The following is a 19,931-nucleotide window of genomic DNA, read 5'->3' on the forward strand; positions in this document are numbered from 1 at the left end:
GTCAGAATCAGTAAGTCATCATGAAAATGTAGCAGAATAATGAAACTGAGGTCTCATTATACATGGCCAAACTTTTTCACACATATCAGTACAATGATTAGTTTCTTAAAATGTGTTTTCTTCATTTTATCAATTTTTTTTTCATAGGACTTATGTTAATTTGGCATGTGCCACACAATGCCATGCTACCTATTATGGGGTAATAAGGGGTTAAATGATACGAAACCAAACATTTTTTACATGGTTTTATTGTGCACAAGTGTTTCGCTAAAATGTGTCATCTAGATCTTGTATGTTCTATTTTCATGATAATGTTAAATAATTTGCATGTGCCCCTGAATTTCAGTAAAATTACGACCAGCATTTTGTTTTTCTTCAGCGGAGGCTGAAACAGTGGATAATTGCAGAGTAAACATTTATGCTTAAATTTCTTCATTTCCATCATGTTACGTGTATATAAAAACCTTTCAGAAATCCGAAATATATTTGTTAAACAGTTACACACTCAGCTTGCAAACTGAAGTACATTGCCAACAGAAAGTATTCACACCCCTTCACTTTTTCCACATTTTGCTATGTTACAGACTTATTCTAAAGCTGATTTGAGTATAGTTTTCTTTAAAAAAAAATACATACAGTTGTGCAAAATTATTGAAAATGTAAACATTTACACATAACAGGCATATACAGTAAGTATTCACACCCTTGGCATAATATTTTGTTGAAGCACCTTTGGCAGCAATCACAGCCTCAAGTTATCTTGGATATGTCTCTACGAACTTGGCACACCTGTTTTGGGGCATTTTCTTCCATTCTGCTCTACAGATCCTCTCAAGGTCAGTCAGATTGTATGGGAAGCATCAGTGGACAGCCATTTTTCTTTCCGGAGATGTTCGATTGGATTCTGGCTGGGCCACTCAAGGACATTCATAGGCTACTCCTGAAGCCACTCCTTTGTCATCTCGGCTGTGTGCTTTGGGTCATTTCCGTGTTGGAAGGTGAATCGACGCCCTAGTCTGAGTTCCAGAGCACTCTGGAGCATGTTCTCTTGAAAAACAGCCCCACAGCATGATGTTGCCACCACCAGGCTTCACAGTAGGGATGGTGTTAGCCCAGTGATGAGGAGTACCTCCTCTTCTCCAGATATAATGCTTGCAATTCAGGCCAAAAAGTTAAAATTTGGTTTCATCAGACCAGAGAATTTTGTTTTTGCTGGTCTGAGAATCCTTAAGGTGCCTCTTGGAAAACTGCAAGAGGGCTGCCATGTGCCTTTTAGTGAGAAGTGGCTTCCGTCTGGCCACTCTACCATAAAGGCCCGATTGGTGGAGTGTGTTAGCAATGGTTGAGCTTCTGGATGGTTCTCCTATCTCCGCAAAGGAACACTGGAGCTCCGCCTTAGTGACCATATGGTTCTTTTTTACCTCTCTGACCAAGGCTTCCCCGGTTACTCAGCTTGGTCAGACAGCCAGATCTGGAAAGGGTCCTGGTGTTTCCAAACTTCTTCCATTTCCGAATAATCGAGACGACAGTGCTTTTCAGGACCTTCAATGCTGCTTAAATTCTTTTGTATTCTTCCCCAGATTGATGCCTTGACACAATCCGGTCTCGGAGGTCTGCAGACAATTCCTTAGACTTCATTGCTGGGTGTCTGCTCTGATATGCACTGCCAACTATGAGACCTTATACTGTATAGACAGGTGTGTGCCATTCCAAATGATGTTCAATCAACTGAATTTACCACAGGTGGACTCCATTCAAGTTGTTTAAGCATCTCAAAGATGATCAGTGGAAATCAGATGCACCTGAGCTTAAGTTTGAGTGTCATAGCAAAGGGTGTGAATACTTACAGTGGTGCAAATAAGTATTTAGTCAGCCACCAATTGTGCAAGTTCTCCCAATTAAAAAGATGAGAGAGGCCTGTAATTTTCAAGATCTCACCCCGTGGGCTCAAAATGATCAGAAGAACGGTGAACAAAAATCCCAGAACCACACGGGGGGACCAAGTGAATGACCTGCAGAGAGCTGGGACTAAATTAACAAAGGTTACCATCGGTAACGCACTACGCCGCCAGGGACTCAAATCCTGCAGTGCCAGACGTGTCCCCCTGCTTAAGCCAGTAAATGTCCAGGCCCGTCTGAAGTTTGCTCGAAAGTATTTGGATGATCCAAAAGAGGTTTGTGAGAAGGTCAGATGAACCCAAAATAGAACTTTTTGGTAAAAACTCAACTTGTCGTGTCTGGAGGAGAAAGAATGCTGAAGTGCATTCAAAGAACACCATAGCTACTGAGAAGCATGGGAGTGGAAACATCATAGTTTGGGGCTGTTTTTCTGGAAGGGGAGCAGGACGACTGATCCATGTAAAGGAAAGAATGAATTTATCGTGAGATTTTGAGCGACAGCCCCAAAACATTATTGCTCTCGAGGAGATCTGCATGGAGGAATGGGCCAAAATACCAGCAACAGTGTGTGAAAACCTCGTGAAGACTTACAGAAAACGTTTGACCTCTGTCATTGCCAACAAAGGGTATATAACAAAGTATTGAGATGAACTTTTGTTATTGACCAAATACTTATTTTCCACCACAATTGGCTAATAAATTATTTAAAAATCAGAATGTGATTTTCTGGATTTTTGTTTCCTCATGTTTTCCTCATGTTGTCTCTCATAGGTAAGGTATACCTATGATGAAAATTACAGGCCTTGCTCATTCTTTTTAAGTGGGAGAACTTGCACAATTGGTGGCTGACTAAATACTTTTTTGCCCCACTGTGTACCTATTATGTTTGAATGTTTCAATTTTTTATAAATTTACACAAATGTCTGAAAATATGTTTTTACTTTGTCATTATAGGATATTTTATGTAGATTTTTTAAAAAACTATTCAACTGAGCTTTAGAATAAGTCTAACATAGCAAAATCTGGAAAATGTGAAGGGGTATGAATACTTTCTGGTGGCACTGTATGTCGCTAAGTCAAAGATCACCATGTGCTCATAAAATGCGAACATTAGAAAAAATGTCTACCCTGTCATTGTCCACCCTGTCAACAAGCTCACATATTTTACTATTTGCATGTACATCGTCTGCTGCCTTATAAAAAAAAGTGTGGGATTTTGACCAATATGCATTTCTAACAGCATAACATCGACTCAATACAATGAATATGAAGTTCATCGGAAGATCTGGGATTTTGGGGGGTAAAATGGGGAAGTGTCAAAGGCACCTTAAGGTGATATTGCCTCATTTACTCTACAAGTGTATTTTACTGTTTCTTTTGATTTTTTTGTGACGCCACAATCAAGTGATGGAAAAGAGGAAAAATATGATAGTGACCACTCGAGTCAGAATGTACTTTTATCAAGCTGTAGCAAATGTTGTACATTCCTCTCTTTTCTGATTGCTCAGTACAATATGGCAGCAAACGTTAAATTACTTTACCTACTGCATTATTGACCCCGAAGCAAATTCAGTTTGACAACAGTTTGAGTCAGCTTGGTCTATTGTGCAAATTACTCATGAGGAAGGTCGATCAGTCCACAAATCCCTGTCCAGGCTGCTCAGCACAATATGGCTAAATCAACAATAAGGATGGATTACGCTGCAGGTCCAAGCACCCATTTCTGATTTAATGAATATATAAGAATTTTTGCGCGTCTATTTCCATGTACATTTCAAATATCGGTGTGTTTACAATAACGGCACAGAGTAAACAACCCGCCTGCTCATGTGACCAAACTGCACTTTAATAACACCACGAGCATCAACACAGAACAATAAAAGAAATATTACATGTTACGTATCATTAAGTTGGTCTGGCTTAACTCATGCTTATTTAACTCATTCCCTGCCAATGCCGTCGAAAGACGTCATTCAGAATCCATCTATTCCCTGCCAATGCCGTCTAAAGACGTCAATGGTGTTTTTTAATGGGGATGAGTGGGGGATCATCAAGCCTCTGGATAACTGCAATGAGTAATGGTACCCTGTAGAGGGCAACAATGCCTTGAGGTGAACGTCCCTCCCTCAGAGGAAGAAGAAGAAGAAGAGGAAGAAGTAATAATAATAATAAAATAATAATAATAATAATTTAAAAAAAAACATCAAATAACTCTGCTAAGTCAACTTCAAAAGAAGGTCGACACTAAATTTCTGCCTTGAAGCTCCGCCAGGACCCCAAAAAAAGTACATTAAAAAAATTCCATCCAGAACCATGTTTGCACCAATGTTTCACACAGACATTTATTGCAGACAGACACAGTGTTGGGCCAATGATAAACCTTTCCAAAAATGACGAAGGAGCGTCTGTAAGTGATTTTGAAGACACTGTTAGATGGGTAATGTACATATAACATAAGTATATCACCGATCAGCAAGTTTAAAAAAACGATAACTGATCACCGATCCGATCACATGATGCGTCTATTTAAATGTCCTGTTCATTTACTGTATATACTTGTGTACTTAATTGCTCAAAAAATTATATTTACAATAAATAATGTCTTTGTTCATCTATTTATGCCATTGAGGCATAGTGACAGACAGAACAAATGAATGGTCTTCTATTAGATGGCAGGAAGTACATACAGTATTGACAGAAATAATGGTTGCTAACTTACTGTAATTAAATTACTTTCTTTTTAATTAAAATCAAACACAGCAAAACTTTAGAGCATGATTCGACAGAACGCACGCATGTTTACGCACAACCGTTAGTGCTAGCACTAGCTTGCTAGGCTACATAACGTTGTGTTGCCTGCTTGCGATCGGTATCATATTAAAAGTACGTGAACATACCTCAAGCAAGCCTTAAATGAACGTCATCTCCCGAGCACCGGTGACCACCACCACACGGTTTTTCCCATTTTCTTCTTATAAACACAAGGCGCAATCAATTATTGTCGTCGTAGCCATGCTAACAAGTATATCCGGTCGCGTTTGAGTTGACAAGATAGAGCCCAGTGATCGCAAAAAACGGGATGCGGTGGCATAAGAATACAAGATTTTATTGCAGTAGTCTGACATTTAGTCTGACAGACTAAAAGACCAAATTTGTCTTGTAGTCTGATCCGGACATTACGTGTTGTCTGTCCCACACAGAGGACATGTTTTTTTTTTTTTTTTAAATAACTTTATTGGCTGTCAGATATTTACAGTACTACGTCAAAAGACATGCGACAAGGCTAAAAATAAATTGGCTTTTGGATTCGACTATACTGTACACGACAGTGACGTGGAGTAAAGGCCTTCTGCGGAGCCGATCAAGATCGGCGAATGACCACATTAAAGCATAAAATGCTAATTATCAGCCGATACTGATCAGGCCGATCACTAAAGTCTACCTAATGTACACATCACCAATGGGTGGATCTCGAGGATGTCAAGCTTGCACTGACGTAGTATATCCCATCTGTGCATTTGCAATGCACTTGCATTGGTGGCTATCCGATATGTATCAAATTTCTGTTCACATTTGGAAGGAGCCGGATTGGAATCTGAAGTTTCTTTTTCTCTTTACGCTGCCATAATGCATATCCAAATTCTACCACAAAAAAAATCTGAATTGTGTCACTTTAATGATGCAGTGTAATCTACAGTAGTCAAAATGGTAATAATCACAGGATCAGAATGTACGCTACCAAAGTAAGCTGTGTGTAGTCTCTATTTGCTGAAACTGGCATTCTCGCCTTCCTCAATGATTTTGAATTTCATTTCCTCCTATTTCACAAATTGTATTTTGAAATACAAACACATTGGGAACAGACTGTAGTCAACTCAGAGGTTCCACTTTAATGGTGATCAAATTAGTCCATCATAGAAAATCACTCTCACCACAGCCAATAGGGAATGAGCAGTGCGCGTGTGAGTGATGAGCATGAGACCAGGTTTGCACCCTGGGGTGCCCTGGTGGACCGGGTTTCTCACAAGAGCAGGTGCAGCACCACCTGGGCCACCCAGAGGCACCACTAGTGCGTGCGAGGGGCTAACATGAGACACAATGTAGGCCTACAGTTAATGCAAATTGTCTCCGCGCACCAGTTTTGATTTTATTTTACAGTACAACAAATGCTTTTCATCCCGCACAAGAACCATTAAATGACTTTCCAGTGTGAGTCAGCGGATTCAGTTTAGACAGTCAGTGGACTACGTATCAGGGGAAAATGCAAATCACTACGCTGTTAGCTCAGCCTACATCCTGACAGACTGAACTGGAGCGTACGATAAAAATCGTAACAGAATAGGACATTTTGTTCAGGAACATTTGATTTGTACATTCGCTGAATACACTCACATCCACACAACAACAACAAAAAAGTGCCTAATGAAGATGTGAAGTGGGGCAACAACAGATGTGAGCCTCAAAGACTAGAAATCTCAGTTTAAAAGCCGGACGAGGCGGCGCATCCCAAACTGACCCGGGAACAGTGTCTGGCCAAATCCCAGATCAGTCCAGACAGGCTGAGGACGTGTCACGACCTTGGTGACCCGCATCCATTGTTACCTCATCAGGGGTCGCCATGGCTGTTTGTCTGGACCAATTCAATATTCCCCTGCCAGGGATAATGACCTTCACCCCACTCTCCCCCCTCTCCCTTTCAAACACACACAAGATAAGCAGGCACAAAACAAACACCCACACACAGCAGGCGCGAGTCTCTCCTTCATTTGCATTAGATTCTGATTAGATCGTAATTTCCATTTTATGAATCCACTGTTCATTCAGTTTATTGTCAGTGACTTTAACTTTAAACATATATTATTGACATCCAATAAACCTAGAAATGTCTGTGTAACGCAATCCCGTCTAGTCAGGCTGCCATAAATACAGACTTTTTTCAAATAAACTTCTTTGCATAAAGGAGCCATTTTAACGTTGGCAGAATTATTTAAACAACAGGGTGTAATAATAGCTGAACTGAAAACAAAGTTAAACATTTACTCAGGAAAACATGCAGGGACATGTTACTTTTTTTGCCAAAGCTTTTTTGTTGCCCTGAACCAGTTTGGTCATCGCTGCAGTACATCGCCCCCTTGGCCCCCTCCACTTTCACAGATTTATGACCATATAACATAACAATGTGCGCGCACGCACTGACGCAGCATGTTCAATATGCGCGTATGTGCGTGCGTGCGTGTGTGTGTGTGTGTGTGCAGGCCGGAGGAGGAGGAGATGGATGGCTGGTGTGTGAGCTGCCGGCAGACAGCAGACAGCCCAGCCCGAGGAAGCCTCCGGGGAATATGGAACTCCCATTCGCTGTCTATCTGCCCAGCAGCTAAACACAAACGTGTGCGCGTGCGCGCGCGCGCACACACACACACACACACACACAGGGACGCACGAGAACACACGAGTTGCTTTACTACCGCAGCCCCTGGCTAGCAATCTTTGGGGCATTTTACAGCCATTATCAACCCGGCCCTTATGAGAGGCTGGTAGAGGAGCCTCGACTAACTAAAAGGAAAATTAAGAACAGAATGAATAATTCAAGTGGCACACGCGCGGGCACATACTCTCTCACACACACACGAAAATCAGTGTGTCGGTCATAATGAATAATGAAAACTTTGTTTCCACGTCGCATTTCTTTGCACTACTTTTAAAATGTTACAAAAGCCGCTGTGTGAGTGAGTGAGTGAGTGAAGAGAGAGAGAGAGAGAGAGAGAGAGAGAGAGAGAGAGAGAGAGAGAGAGACAGAGAGAGAGAGTTACTGCCCAGTTCACAGTGAGTACAGCTCAGCAGACGAGACACAGTCAACATGGGCCCCCGCTCTCCTGCTTGCTGAATTATGGATCAGAGGCGGACTCCCGCTCAGCTTAATGCAGTCTGATCTGATGTGACTGTGATCTGCACTGACTGGTGTGGACCATAAAGAGCTGACAGGGCCACGCTATAGGACGGGCCACACACATATACACAGCGCAGCACACAAACAGGGCATTTTTAATCAGGCCCTGTCATCAAACTTTACGAAGCAGCTGATCACATCAGTGCTATGGGCTTCTTTCAAAAAGTTGTGCCTTTTAGTGCCGTTACAGCCCTGTAATGAATCCTGTCGCTCGACTGGCCCGGCTCGGATTCCTCCTCCACATACCAGGGAGATGCCAGGGGCCACGCAGACGCCAGAGGAGCCTTCCTAAATCACAGCCTTGTTACACTGATGAATGTCTACGTCCAGCTATCAGCCTCTGTGTGTGCTTTTACTGTGTGTTTTATAACACTCTCCTTCCGTGAGCATATGTGCCTCCGTTACTCCTGTGATGGTTACATTTGAAAAATGAGATTGGAGATGAATGTGGAGGCATGAGTGGAAATTACAAGCCCCACCAATTGAACACCTTAAAAAGCTAGTCAAACTTGTCGTTCGGAACCCAATTTCAGCTGGCGCGAAAGGCATAACTGTGCTTGTTTTTAGTTTTTGTGCCGCTTTTACCTGAAAGAAGGATGGTGGTAAGATAAGAATATTTAAAGAGAAGAAGTTCCGTGGTGCCTTGAGATAAGAGTTTAATTAATTCCTAGACCATGCCCATAACTCAAAACACTCAAACCATTGAAATGAATGGAAATACCATTAATCCATTCCAGCCTCCCGGAAAAAAAACTTTTGAAGAAAAATGGCACTTTATGGTAAACTTTATAAAAACATAGAGTAATGACATAATTTTATAGCATCATAAGAAATTAAACAGTTTTTGACACACTTTCTCCCTTCAATGCATATTGTGCTCCTCATTCTGATGTGTGCGCCTTGGCCACCAGGGGGCAGTAAAAGACGCCGATATACAGTATAGTACTGGAAACTCAATTCCTCTTTTGCCTCTCGGTAAAGCAGTAATATTAGTCATTCTTCGCAGAGCATAAAGAATATACACCTGTGGGTATTGCTAAATTATCCTTCTACTTGTGGTGCGCCATTTGTGTTCAGACATCAGCTACTTAAAGGGTAACAACACTACCATATAGATGCAGAGCTGCCAACCTATAAAAATGCACTTCCAGAACATCCATCCATTTTCCAAACCGCTTATCCTAATTTGTCTGAATTTCCATATTTTCAAAATTTTGTCAAGAACATTTCCATGTAACAGTCATAATCATTAATAAATAAAAATTATGGCTTCAATATTTGTCATTTTAATGTTTTCATTACATCAACCTTATAATTGTGGACGCAGTTGTAGCCTGAATCAAAGTAGCAGTATATGAGATTTCAACATTCCATCATCATAAATATCGGTGTCTATGGATTAATTCACCTTTGCCAAGTCTGTTTTTAATCCTGGTGACAAACAAAAAAAAACAACAACAAAAAACAAAAGCAGATTTATCAGGTCTCAAACATAGTTTGTGGATGGATAATAGTTTTGGTTTCTATTTTGTGCAATGTACTTCTTGTACACATAAGAAGTACATGTAAAAAGAAGAAATGTAATTACGTCTTCTCTTGTATGCTATTTATATTACATATTTATATTTCCTAAAGTGGGTCAAAAAAGTATTTAGTCAGCCACCAATTGTAAAAGTTCTCCCACTTAAAAAGATGAGAGAGGCCTGTAATTTTAACCTTACCTGTGAGAGACAAAATGAGGGGAAGAAATTCCAGAAAATCACACTGATTTTTAAAGAATATATTTGCAAATTATGGTGGAAAATAAGTATTTGGTCGTTTACAATGACAGGTCAAATGTTTTCTGTAAGTCTTCACAAGGTTTTCCCACACTGTTGCTGGTATTTTGGCCCATTCCTCCATGCAGAGGAATTGTCCTAGAGCAGTTATGTTTTGGGGTTATCGCTGCGCAACACAGACTTTGAACTCCCTCCAAAGATTTTCTATGGGGTTGAGATCTGAAGACTGGCTAGGCCACTCCAGGACCTTGAAATGCTTCTTACGAAGCCAGTCCTTCATTGCCCAGGCGGTGTGTTTGGGATCATTGTCATGCTGAAAGACCCAGCCATGTTTCATCTTCAATGCCCTTGCTGATGGAAGGAGGTTTTCACTAAAAATCTCACAATACATGGCCCCATTCATTCTTTCCTTTACACGGATCAGTCATCCTGGTCCCTTTGCAGAAAAACAGCCCCAGAGCATGATGTTTCCACCCCCATGCTTCACAGTAGGTATGATGTTCTTTGGATGCAACTCAGCATTCTCTCTCCTCCAAACACGGCAAGTTGAGTTTTTATCGAAAAGTTATATTTTGGTTTCATCTGACCATATGACATTTTCTCAATCCTTTTTTGGATTATCCAAATGCTATCTAGCAAATTTCAGATGGGCCTGGACATGTACTGGCTTAAGAAGGGGGGACACGTCTGGCACTGCAGAATTTGAGTCCCTGGCGGCTTCGTGTTACTGCCTTTGTTACTTTGGTCCCAGCTCTCTGCAGGTCATTCCCTAGGTCCCCCCCCCCCCCCGTGTGGTTCTGGGATTTTTGCTCACCGTTCTTGTGATCATTTTGACCCCACGGGGTGAGATCTTGCGTGGAGCCCAAGATCGAGGGCGATTATCAGTGGTTTTTTATGTCTTCCATTTTCTAATAATTGCTCACACAGTTGATTTCGTCACACCAAGATGCTTACCTATTGCAGATTCAGTCTTCCCAGCCTGGTGCAGGTCTACAATTTAGTTTCTGGCTTCTTTTGACAGTTCTTTGGTCTTGGCCATAGTGGAGTTTGGAGTGTGACTGTTTGAGGTTGTGGACAGGGTCTTTTATAATGATAACAAGTTCAAACAGGTGCCATTAACACAGGTAACTAGTGGAGGACAGAGAAGCCTCTTAAAGAAGAAGTTACAGGACTGTGAGAGCCAGAAATCTTGCTTGTTTTTAGGTGACCAAATACTTATTTTCCACCATAATTTGCTAATAAATTCTTTAAAAATCAGACAATGTGATTTTTTGGAATTGTTTTTTTCTCATTTTGTCTCTCATAGGTGAGGTATACCTATGATGAAAATGACAGGCCTCTCTAATTTTTTTTAAGTGGGAGAACTTGCACAATTGGTGGCTGACTAAATACTTTTTTGCCCCACTGTATTTCCACAACTGCTGCTGAAGCGATGCAAATTTCCCCATTGTGGGACTAATCAGTGTTATCTTATCTTATACTACAAATATTTATTAATAATAACAATATACTTTTAACCTTCTTACGTGTGCAGTGACATACTAATTCATTTCCGGTTCAGACGCAGTGTCCTTTGTGGAAGTGTATTATTTCTCTAAACATATAATAATTGGAAAACTAACGAAGTAGAACGCGCACAAAGACGTGCTTGTGCCCAACGGCAGTGGTGAACAAGAGTGTGTCTTAACTATGTTAAAATAAATGACCAGTCACCTCAGTGCAACACTTCGATAAAGATTATATTCTGCAAAGGAGGCTTTCACAATGTGTAGAAGTCTGACGCACTCCCTCCCGCTCCGAGCCTCAGCCTACACCGCACGGAACATCAGTGAAGTCAATTGGGTGAGTGAAACAGTCAAATACCTCGTTGCCAACATTGAGGCAGCTAATTAAGTTAAACGATGGGTTGTACTCTTGCACTGATGTTTTTTCACGCTTATTTTAGTCTTCAAACCAACGTAAGAGCTGATGACAGACAAAAATAAACTATAAATTACTTCACCATTCGGGAAAGAAAGTAGAAACAGTCGCATTACAAGCTTAACATTAACCTAAAACTTCAAAGGTCAAACTAGCAACTTTACAATGATTTGGGACCAAATTCACAAAAACGTCTCACAGTATCACAAACACTAACCTTATCTCATCGGTGGGTAGGTAAAGGAATCAATGTTTTACAAAGCATTGGTTCCATTTATTACTCTTGCTCACTTTACTTTAGTTTTTACCAGGGTTGTGTGAAGTTATTTTTCGTGCCAAAAAGCTGAGTTCTGGTCCGTACCCTTCAAAATAAAAGGCTACATGCTTAAAACAGGAAGTCAAGTTAAAAGATGCACATAGAAACCATTTGATGTGATAAAACAGTCGCAAATAACTATTTTAACAATGCAAGATTTATTTTAGGTGAAACAATAATTAATGAATATTGAGTCAATTGGGTTAGTTCCACACACACTGGCTTTTAGTTCATAGGTTTGATATTGATACTGGTTATAGAGAACGCAGAGTCAAATGTTCATTTTAGTTCATGCTGCAGGCTGCTAAGAAAATGGATGTTCATAATTTGGACACCCAAACCATGCAAACGTTTTTGACCCAGCCCCCTAAAGGAATCGGAATCGAGAATCGTTTGGAGCCGGAATCGAATTGAGGGACTGGAATCGGGACCGGAACCGCTCAAATTCAAACGATGCCCAACCATATTTACGCCAGGCGACTGTAGATCCTAATTTGGTGATGTAAGTTGACCGACTGGAAGACGAGATGCCAAAAACGAAATTCGAAAAACATTATTCAACTTCAAGCGCTTAACGTCGATGTGGAGCAATAAAGTTGACACGTCAACTAGTCACTTCAACCCCTACTGTGAAGTAAGCGGACTCACATTTAAAAGTGGCTAAAATGACAAGCAGATGAGTTAACAGTTAGCGTAGCTTCTTCTATTTCTTCACCTACTACTACTCTTTCTTCTTCTTAATGTTTTTTTCCGGCAGGCTGGATTCCCTGTGGCACCATTCTGCCTCAGACAGGCCAGCATTGGTACCATGACAGACGCCTAGTTTGGGGGAGGAGACTCTCGATTGTTGGCGGAGATATGGTTACAGTGGTGTGCTGTGTTGGACCTCTTGAATACACCACACGCGACATTTTACTTGTCATGTGTAGGATCTCTCACATTTTAAAATATTATTAAAGATGTTAAAAATCAGTATGCGAGTAAACTACTTAAGCAGATTCATTCAGTGTCCAATTACTTTTATCCACTGCTCAACAAGTGTTTCAGTGTCATGAAAGGCATGCGCCTTCTTTATATACGCGTGGACGGCGACCGGGCTGACGTCACTGCGGCTATCCCTCACGCAGTTTGCCTTTTTACTTGAGCGCAACCCACGTACGCTGTTTTGAAAGTGTGCTGCAGTTCTCCTCCAAGTCGGGGGTGTCGCTACGGCTGTTATTGGCTAGGACGCCACAGGATGGAGTTTCCTCTGCATTTTTTGGGCCATTTCCGGTAGCCGTTTTTACTTTCCTTTCCGTAACAAGGAACAAAGCAACAACAATGGCGATGGTGGAAAGAGTCTGCTAGAACAAACGGACCTAGATGACCAGACTTTACGTTTAATTATGCTGCAAAATTGATCGAGAAGGCGGCGGCGTAGGTGCTATGTGGAACCGGGAGGAACGCTGATTACATCATCACAGCATGTGACTAAAACGGACCAATCACGAGCTCTCCACAACATTCTATGCGCAGCAACTATTTTTGCCGTGTGCACGTCAAGCGACGCGGGCCAATTTGTCGGTCACGTGATACACTGCGGGCGTTGTCTGCCGCGCGAGCGCGCTAACAGTAGTCATGATGATGACAGAGCGATGTTTAGTGCAGTTACTGTTTTTGTCATGGTATGTCTCTACTTCTTGATTGAATGGACACTCGGAGCCGGTATCGACTTGCTTTTGGTGAAGATAGGACTGCTTGGTGTCCCACATTTGATCCATTTGTGATGATTGACAAGGAGAAGCACTGAGTGACAATCTTGACTGCTGCGTTAGCAGTTTGCTTGCCACTGACTAGCTAGCTTCTGTCTGCTTGTCACGTGGGTGTTTTAACTTTTGTTTTAAATTACATTCGTGGTTGATTATATCCTTGCAGGAAAGTTCATTTCTTATTTAATTTTAATGAAAATGTGCATAAGCAATTCTGACATAATACCACTCCTCATTTAGCATTAAAGTTAAACGCGTTCTTCATTGTTTCTAATGTATTATTAGATGGAAGAACTTATCGACTTTTTCGGACAATTGCATATTTTCTTTTCACAAATCAATACCAATGGTTGGACCCCATGTGGCCTGTTATATTAACACATTATTAACCAATATTTAGTGCTGAAAATAGCTTGAGAGCAAATCTATTAACTCTCTTGAACACTTCGTCTGAGAAGTGTAGTTTTTCTTGAGTCCGTGACAGCCCCGACATGAAATCGCCTCAAGTTTGTGTTTTTTTTTACAAAAAATTAGTCAAAGTAGATTTGAGTAGGCCCGTTTTTGTTTTAAACTTCATAGCCCAACAACCCCGAAGGTACTGTAAGTGCAGCGTGCAGATGAATTTTTTGCTGATTATACAGTCTAGTAATAAAGAGTTTTTCACTGCATCACTCACGGTTCTTGGACCTCAGAAATTTGCAAAGATAATGTAACCACAGTCGCTAGCTTAGGTTAACTATTAAAGCCTTTTCTCTTGTCAGGGGCTCAGCACAAGCACAAAGTTTGATGAGCAAGGCTGGCAGTGGCGACTTGTCTGTGCCGTTATAGTCAATCACAGCATCAAATTAGAGATTTTTTTGCATATTAAATTAGCGACTGAACACGATTTTGTGGAGGTGCTGTGTTTCTGTTGGTGCGCAACAGTATATAATAGCAATATATAGAACAATACCACTTTAACGATGCGGTAACTATTTCCTGAAAAGTAGTGGTTTTGGAGAAGCGACGAATCCACTCGACAGCAACACTGTGTCCTTGTATGACACTAAAATGATACTTAAAACATGACCTGTACATTTATTAAAGGTTATATGATGGTAGCAATTTGGAATTATCCATCCATTCATCAATTTTTATGCCACGTCTCCAAGGTCCTGACCTTGAGCCTATCCTAGCTGACTTAGGCCAAGAGGAGGGGTGCACCCTGAACTGATCGCCATCAAGACACCGGACAATTATAGACATGCACCATTCACACTCACATTCAAGAAGTTCAGAAGCAGACACACAAACCACTAGTCCATCGTGCTTTCACAATGTGGAATTATTCAAAAGACTGCATACGTAGTTTCTCTCAATAGGAAATGTTCTGTTAAAATCCATACAAATCAGGGAGCACAGCGTCACAGAATTGATTGCACACAACTATGGGGGTTCTACTCTAGTTTCCTCTGGAGGATCATCAGCTAAAGAGGGTGGGCTCTGAGCTAAAGTCAATAGGGGCAATCTTCACCCCGTGTTAACCATAATAGGCCTGCGATCAACTCCGCCGGGAGATGACAACTTTCTATCCACCGTCTACTGCGCTTATACATAATTCATTGGACCATCAATAATTCACCATGGTGACATTACCAATAATAACACAACAATACTTTGTTTTCGCTTGCGCTGTTTAAAAATGTGTTGCCCGGGTAACAGAGATGAAACATATTCCCAGAAGGCGGGATGGGAACACAGGAATACGACAGAATTCCCCCCTGATCCCGCTTAGTAGCATTGTCACACTCTGCCTCTCTCCTGCGGTCTCTCACTCACACACACACACACACACACACACACACACACACACGCGGACCACACTTTCTGCGCGCATAAAAAAACTAGGTCAGATAATACAAACTCCTGAGGGGTTTTCTGTTTTGTCTCTTTAGGATTTCAGGGAAACTAATGGAGAGACTATTTTTGGGAGCCAAGCCCACATCTCTGTGCTCCTCCTCCTCTGCTGCACTTTCTCTGTAAATAATCATTGCTGCATTTTATGAAGAAGAGAAGACACGCATGCAGAGGGCAACTATGGTCGCCAAACGTGCGCACATGAGCACACGAGCTCACCTCTGGTGTGTTCTTCTTGAACTCGCGGCTAAGGTCAATGAGCTTCTTCCTGGACTGTTCGCTCTCGTCCTGTCTGTTGGCGAGCTGTGTGGCAGTGGCATCGAGTTCTTTCTGCAACACAATTGCAACAACTTAAAATAAGATGACATTTAAAGGGACAGAATCTAGGCAGAAGAGGTGAGAATTGTGATACAATATCACAATATTTTGTCAATTATAACATAATATCATGAGACACTAATTTTGCAATAACTCGATACACTGGAGGAAAACCATCTACGATACATCGATGTAGTGGATCAGCTTGCATACAAAGCTCACAAAAATACACATGAAAATACGTTAATGAAACAGTTTGTTGAATGTTTTATAAAAACTAAAGTTTGGCATTAAATGATCATTGAGAATTATGTAGTAGATTGTTGATTAATCATGCCGTTAACTCCTACCCGCAGCCATATTCTGCTCAATACAAGACCTGTTGTGGAAAAATGTACAACCGTGTTATAAGGACAAAATTTTACATCCCAAAATAGGTTGTGTAATAGCCCAAGTAGCCCGACAATTATATATTTCATGATATAATTTTTTGCCTTAAAAATACATTAAATTAATGGCAGTTTTCTGTAATCTTTTCTCTATTTATTTAGAACATATTATATATAGACCACACAATTAAATGAATAAACGCTGATTAAAAATAAAATCAAACACAAATATCCAGTGGCCCAATAAATACCTTTCAATATATCTGGTAGTCCAACCATCTTTCAATGAATGCAGTACAGTACAAAGAATCAAAATAAATACAACACATTGAATACAGTGCTTCAAGTAACATTCAAGTATGCCTACCATTTATCCAGTAAAAGTATTACTAAGAAATTACTGAGGGAACAGTCGTGGCAAGGTAAATCTAATGATATTATACATGATAGAGGATTATATTGTATGATAGACAATTTATATCAAATCTACAATATACACTTATACATAAAGCTCTAGAAACGCGAGTGCAAAATATTGAGAGATTCCCTCATCCCTTATATATTTAAAAAATACACAGTGAATTGATTAATTGTTCATTTTACTTGTAGCTGTTCAAAGAAATTTTGTCCAATACCCATCCCTTGTATGATGGGTAATGATGCAGTGCCATAAATTAACAGCTGGGATGTCCCGATCACATTTTTTTGCACCCAAGTTCAAGTCACTTGATTTTGAGCATCTGCCGATACAAAGTCCCGATCCGATACCTCGGCAAAGCATAAATTGGAAAAAAAAAAGTGAGCATCCAAATTGTCTTGTCTTAATTGGTTTTATTTTAATAAAACCCCAACCCAACCCCAACTTTTCTATGGTCTATATGAAAAACGGGTCCTATACAACCTGGGAAAATAAGCTTGAATAAAGACAAGCATTTTTGTGGAATCCCAACAAACGTGTGAATGTGCTTTTCATTTTCACACCTCCGCACGAACTCTATTACATTGTGTAATATAAAACCAAGCTATTGCTGTTCCATATAACAATATCTTTGTACATCAGTATTATTTTGTCACTTTGTGACCTTAAAAAAATAAACTGAAAATTAGGTGATCTGCCCCGATTTTTGATCACGTGATCAACAAAACATGTCAGATCATGTAGCCAATAACACTCACCATCAATAAATGGGGAAAATTACAGCTAACCTATATGATCGGTATCGGCAGTGATAATCAGATCGATTCATGGATTATCGGTTCCGGAATCGGCAGCATAAAACTCTGATTGGAGCACTCTGAATTATAAATAGTGTGCACAACATTGAGACATATGATAAAGAATTGTTAGAATGTCAATGCTAAGTAAATATTTTAATTTTGAAATTGAGTTATTCTTTTAAGCATTATTATTAATTTATGCAATTGCAATGCCTTGATTTTAGTGAGGTTAATACAAAGTTATCGCCATGAATGCAATTGTACTAAAAATTTCTTAAAGGGGCTTAAATATTACAGTATAACGACACTAAATACGAATTCACTACAATTTAACGTATTATATCATGAATATACGGGGCCAGAACAAGTTCTGACAGGGCCACCACAACTTGGCTCATGCAGGCTTAAAATGGCTTAACGTCGAGCCCTTTAACCAAAATGATTTTTTTTAATAATAAAATATTATCCATTACTGTTTATATATTGTTCATTTATAGTTTTACAAAAAAAGAAAAAAATAGTAAAGCACTATAAATTATTGATCGATGTCTGACTTCTAGGTGAAGCTCAAATTTGTTTACAAAAAAATATATATATATCAACAAATATAAATTCAGTTTCAAATTCCTCATTCCTGGTCAAGTCATTAATTAAGAGGTTAAGAGTTCACTGAAATTGAACGAGTCCGCCTACAAGCGCCTCGCAAAGCTGGGTGGTCTCTCCTCAATTTGATCTAATAAAGTGGTTAAGCACTATTCTGATATTTATTTTGGTCTTACCCCTACTAGACACACTGCAGTGGTGAACTTGACCCAGCACGTTGTGGCAGCTGAGAACAGAACCCCAACATGCATGTCCCGCCAGGGGGGAAACCCCGCCTAGCGAGCTAATCGGCACAATCAAGTGTCGTCACTTGCCACTGTGCAAGCCTTGGCAAAAGACCGCGACTCCAGCGTGCGCTTTTCACCGCAATTATTGACCGACAGCCCCCGGAAGACCCCACCCGAGCATCACGGCCATGGTGGCGCTATTCCACGAGAGACGCGTGTCATGAAGCAGAGAACAGTCTTTATTGCGTCCATTCTGCATAGTTATTTATGGTCGCTCGTTCCAGACGACGATGAGCCAAGAGCTGACATTAACAAGACGTTGAAGGCCTTATAAAGATTGTATCTCACCGTGCTCAGATTGTGTTGCTGTTGGATTCTTGCCCTCTCACACACTTTTTTCCCCCTCCCTCTCACCACTCATCATCTGAACGGCGGTACTCCTCTGTTAAAATTCTTCTCTTCCCCCTCCTCCACGTCCTGTGAGGCCGCCCACCCCTGAGAGTGATTAAACGCTGCTGAAGGGCCGTTATGCTAACTAACACACTAATCATTTAATACACACATTACCACAGGGGCCCTTGTGGCTCCGTCTGCTGACAAGGTCCCAAAACACACTCCAGCACACATTGCCCACCTCCCGCGATAAACCCTCTGAAGAAATAGTGTGATCAAGTACTAATTAGTAGCTTTTTTCCCCCTCCATCAGCATTAAGTCCAAGTCCCCAATTAGACGTGATCTTGTTTTATCCACAATACATGAAGGAAAAAACCCACAATAACGGAAATTGGTCGACCGCTGCTGTAGCGGTTAATGCAGCAGCACGGAATACAAAAAAATGGGAAGAAAAAAAGCTCAATTTGTGCTCTCGTTGCCCATGGAGCAGTTGATGTAGCAGCCTGTCTGCCCATGGCTATGGAGCAGCTGCTCTGTATGTTAGTCAATTTGAGCGTGCGCAGGAGCCTGTAAAACGCCTGATATAAAAAAGGAGGCCATGATAAGTTTTTCTCATGTTATATTCATTGTCAAAAAATATGGATGTTGTAGTACTGGTATAGCTACGCTACAGCGTTCTAAGATCGGCTGGTTCAAGAAATAAACTTGGCATATGGTAGCAATGGTTATAGAGGTGAAACGACTTAAGATTTTTTGTAGTCGCTGGTAAGGTGGTAGGTGAGTCAATTTCGAATAATCGCTGACTTCATTGATATTTTTTTGTTTTTTTTTGTGTGTCTTCAACTCGCTGTGTGTGCCTCCAAACAGGAGCTTGCTCACTGACGCTCACATTCGGACACTCACTCATCCAAACACATTCGGACACCTTCTTTGCCTGGCAGACAATCGAAAATTGCATAATCCCAACACCATGTCAAGTAACACAACTGAAGGGTCATGAATGACGTGATGTGACGTGCAATGTAGATAGTATTTAAAGATACTATATAACAAAAAAATAAATATAGGACATGGGAATGCTTTGCAAAAAGTATTATACCAAACCTGCAGTTGTGTTACATAGAATGTTGAAAGTTTTATCGTCTAAGGAGATGCTACAGTATATTGTCTGTATTTTAACTGTTACAGGAGGGAGTTTGGTGAATTCGTTGACGTGTGGATTTAAAGATGTTCGTCAGCTAGCGTTAGCGGTGTGCCTTTATTATATTTGAGGATAGA

General features: G+C 40.7%; 1 protein-coding gene across 4 annotated transcripts in view; it reads right to left on the reverse strand.

Annotated features, from left to right (window-relative positions):
• Nucleotides 1-19,931, reverse strand: part of cux1b (cut-like homeobox 1b) — a 125,447-nt gene that overhangs the window by 67,100 nt on the left and 38,416 nt on the right. For all 4 annotated transcript variants that reach the window (XM_061781040.1, XM_061781039.1, XM_061781037.1 and 1 more), the window contains exon 2: nt 15,724-15,834. In XM_061781040.1, the coding sequence (XP_061637024.1) occupies nt 15,724-15,834 (111 nt within the window). The remainder of the gene's footprint in view (nt 1-15,723; nt 15,835-19,931) is intronic.

The sequence above is a fragment of the Phyllopteryx taeniolatus genome, chromosome 8 (assembly GCF_024500385.1).
Source record: "Phyllopteryx taeniolatus isolate TA_2022b chromosome 8, UOR_Ptae_1.2, whole genome shotgun sequence".
NCBI lineage: Eukaryota > Metazoa > Chordata > Actinopteri > Syngnathiformes > Syngnathidae > Phyllopteryx > Phyllopteryx taeniolatus.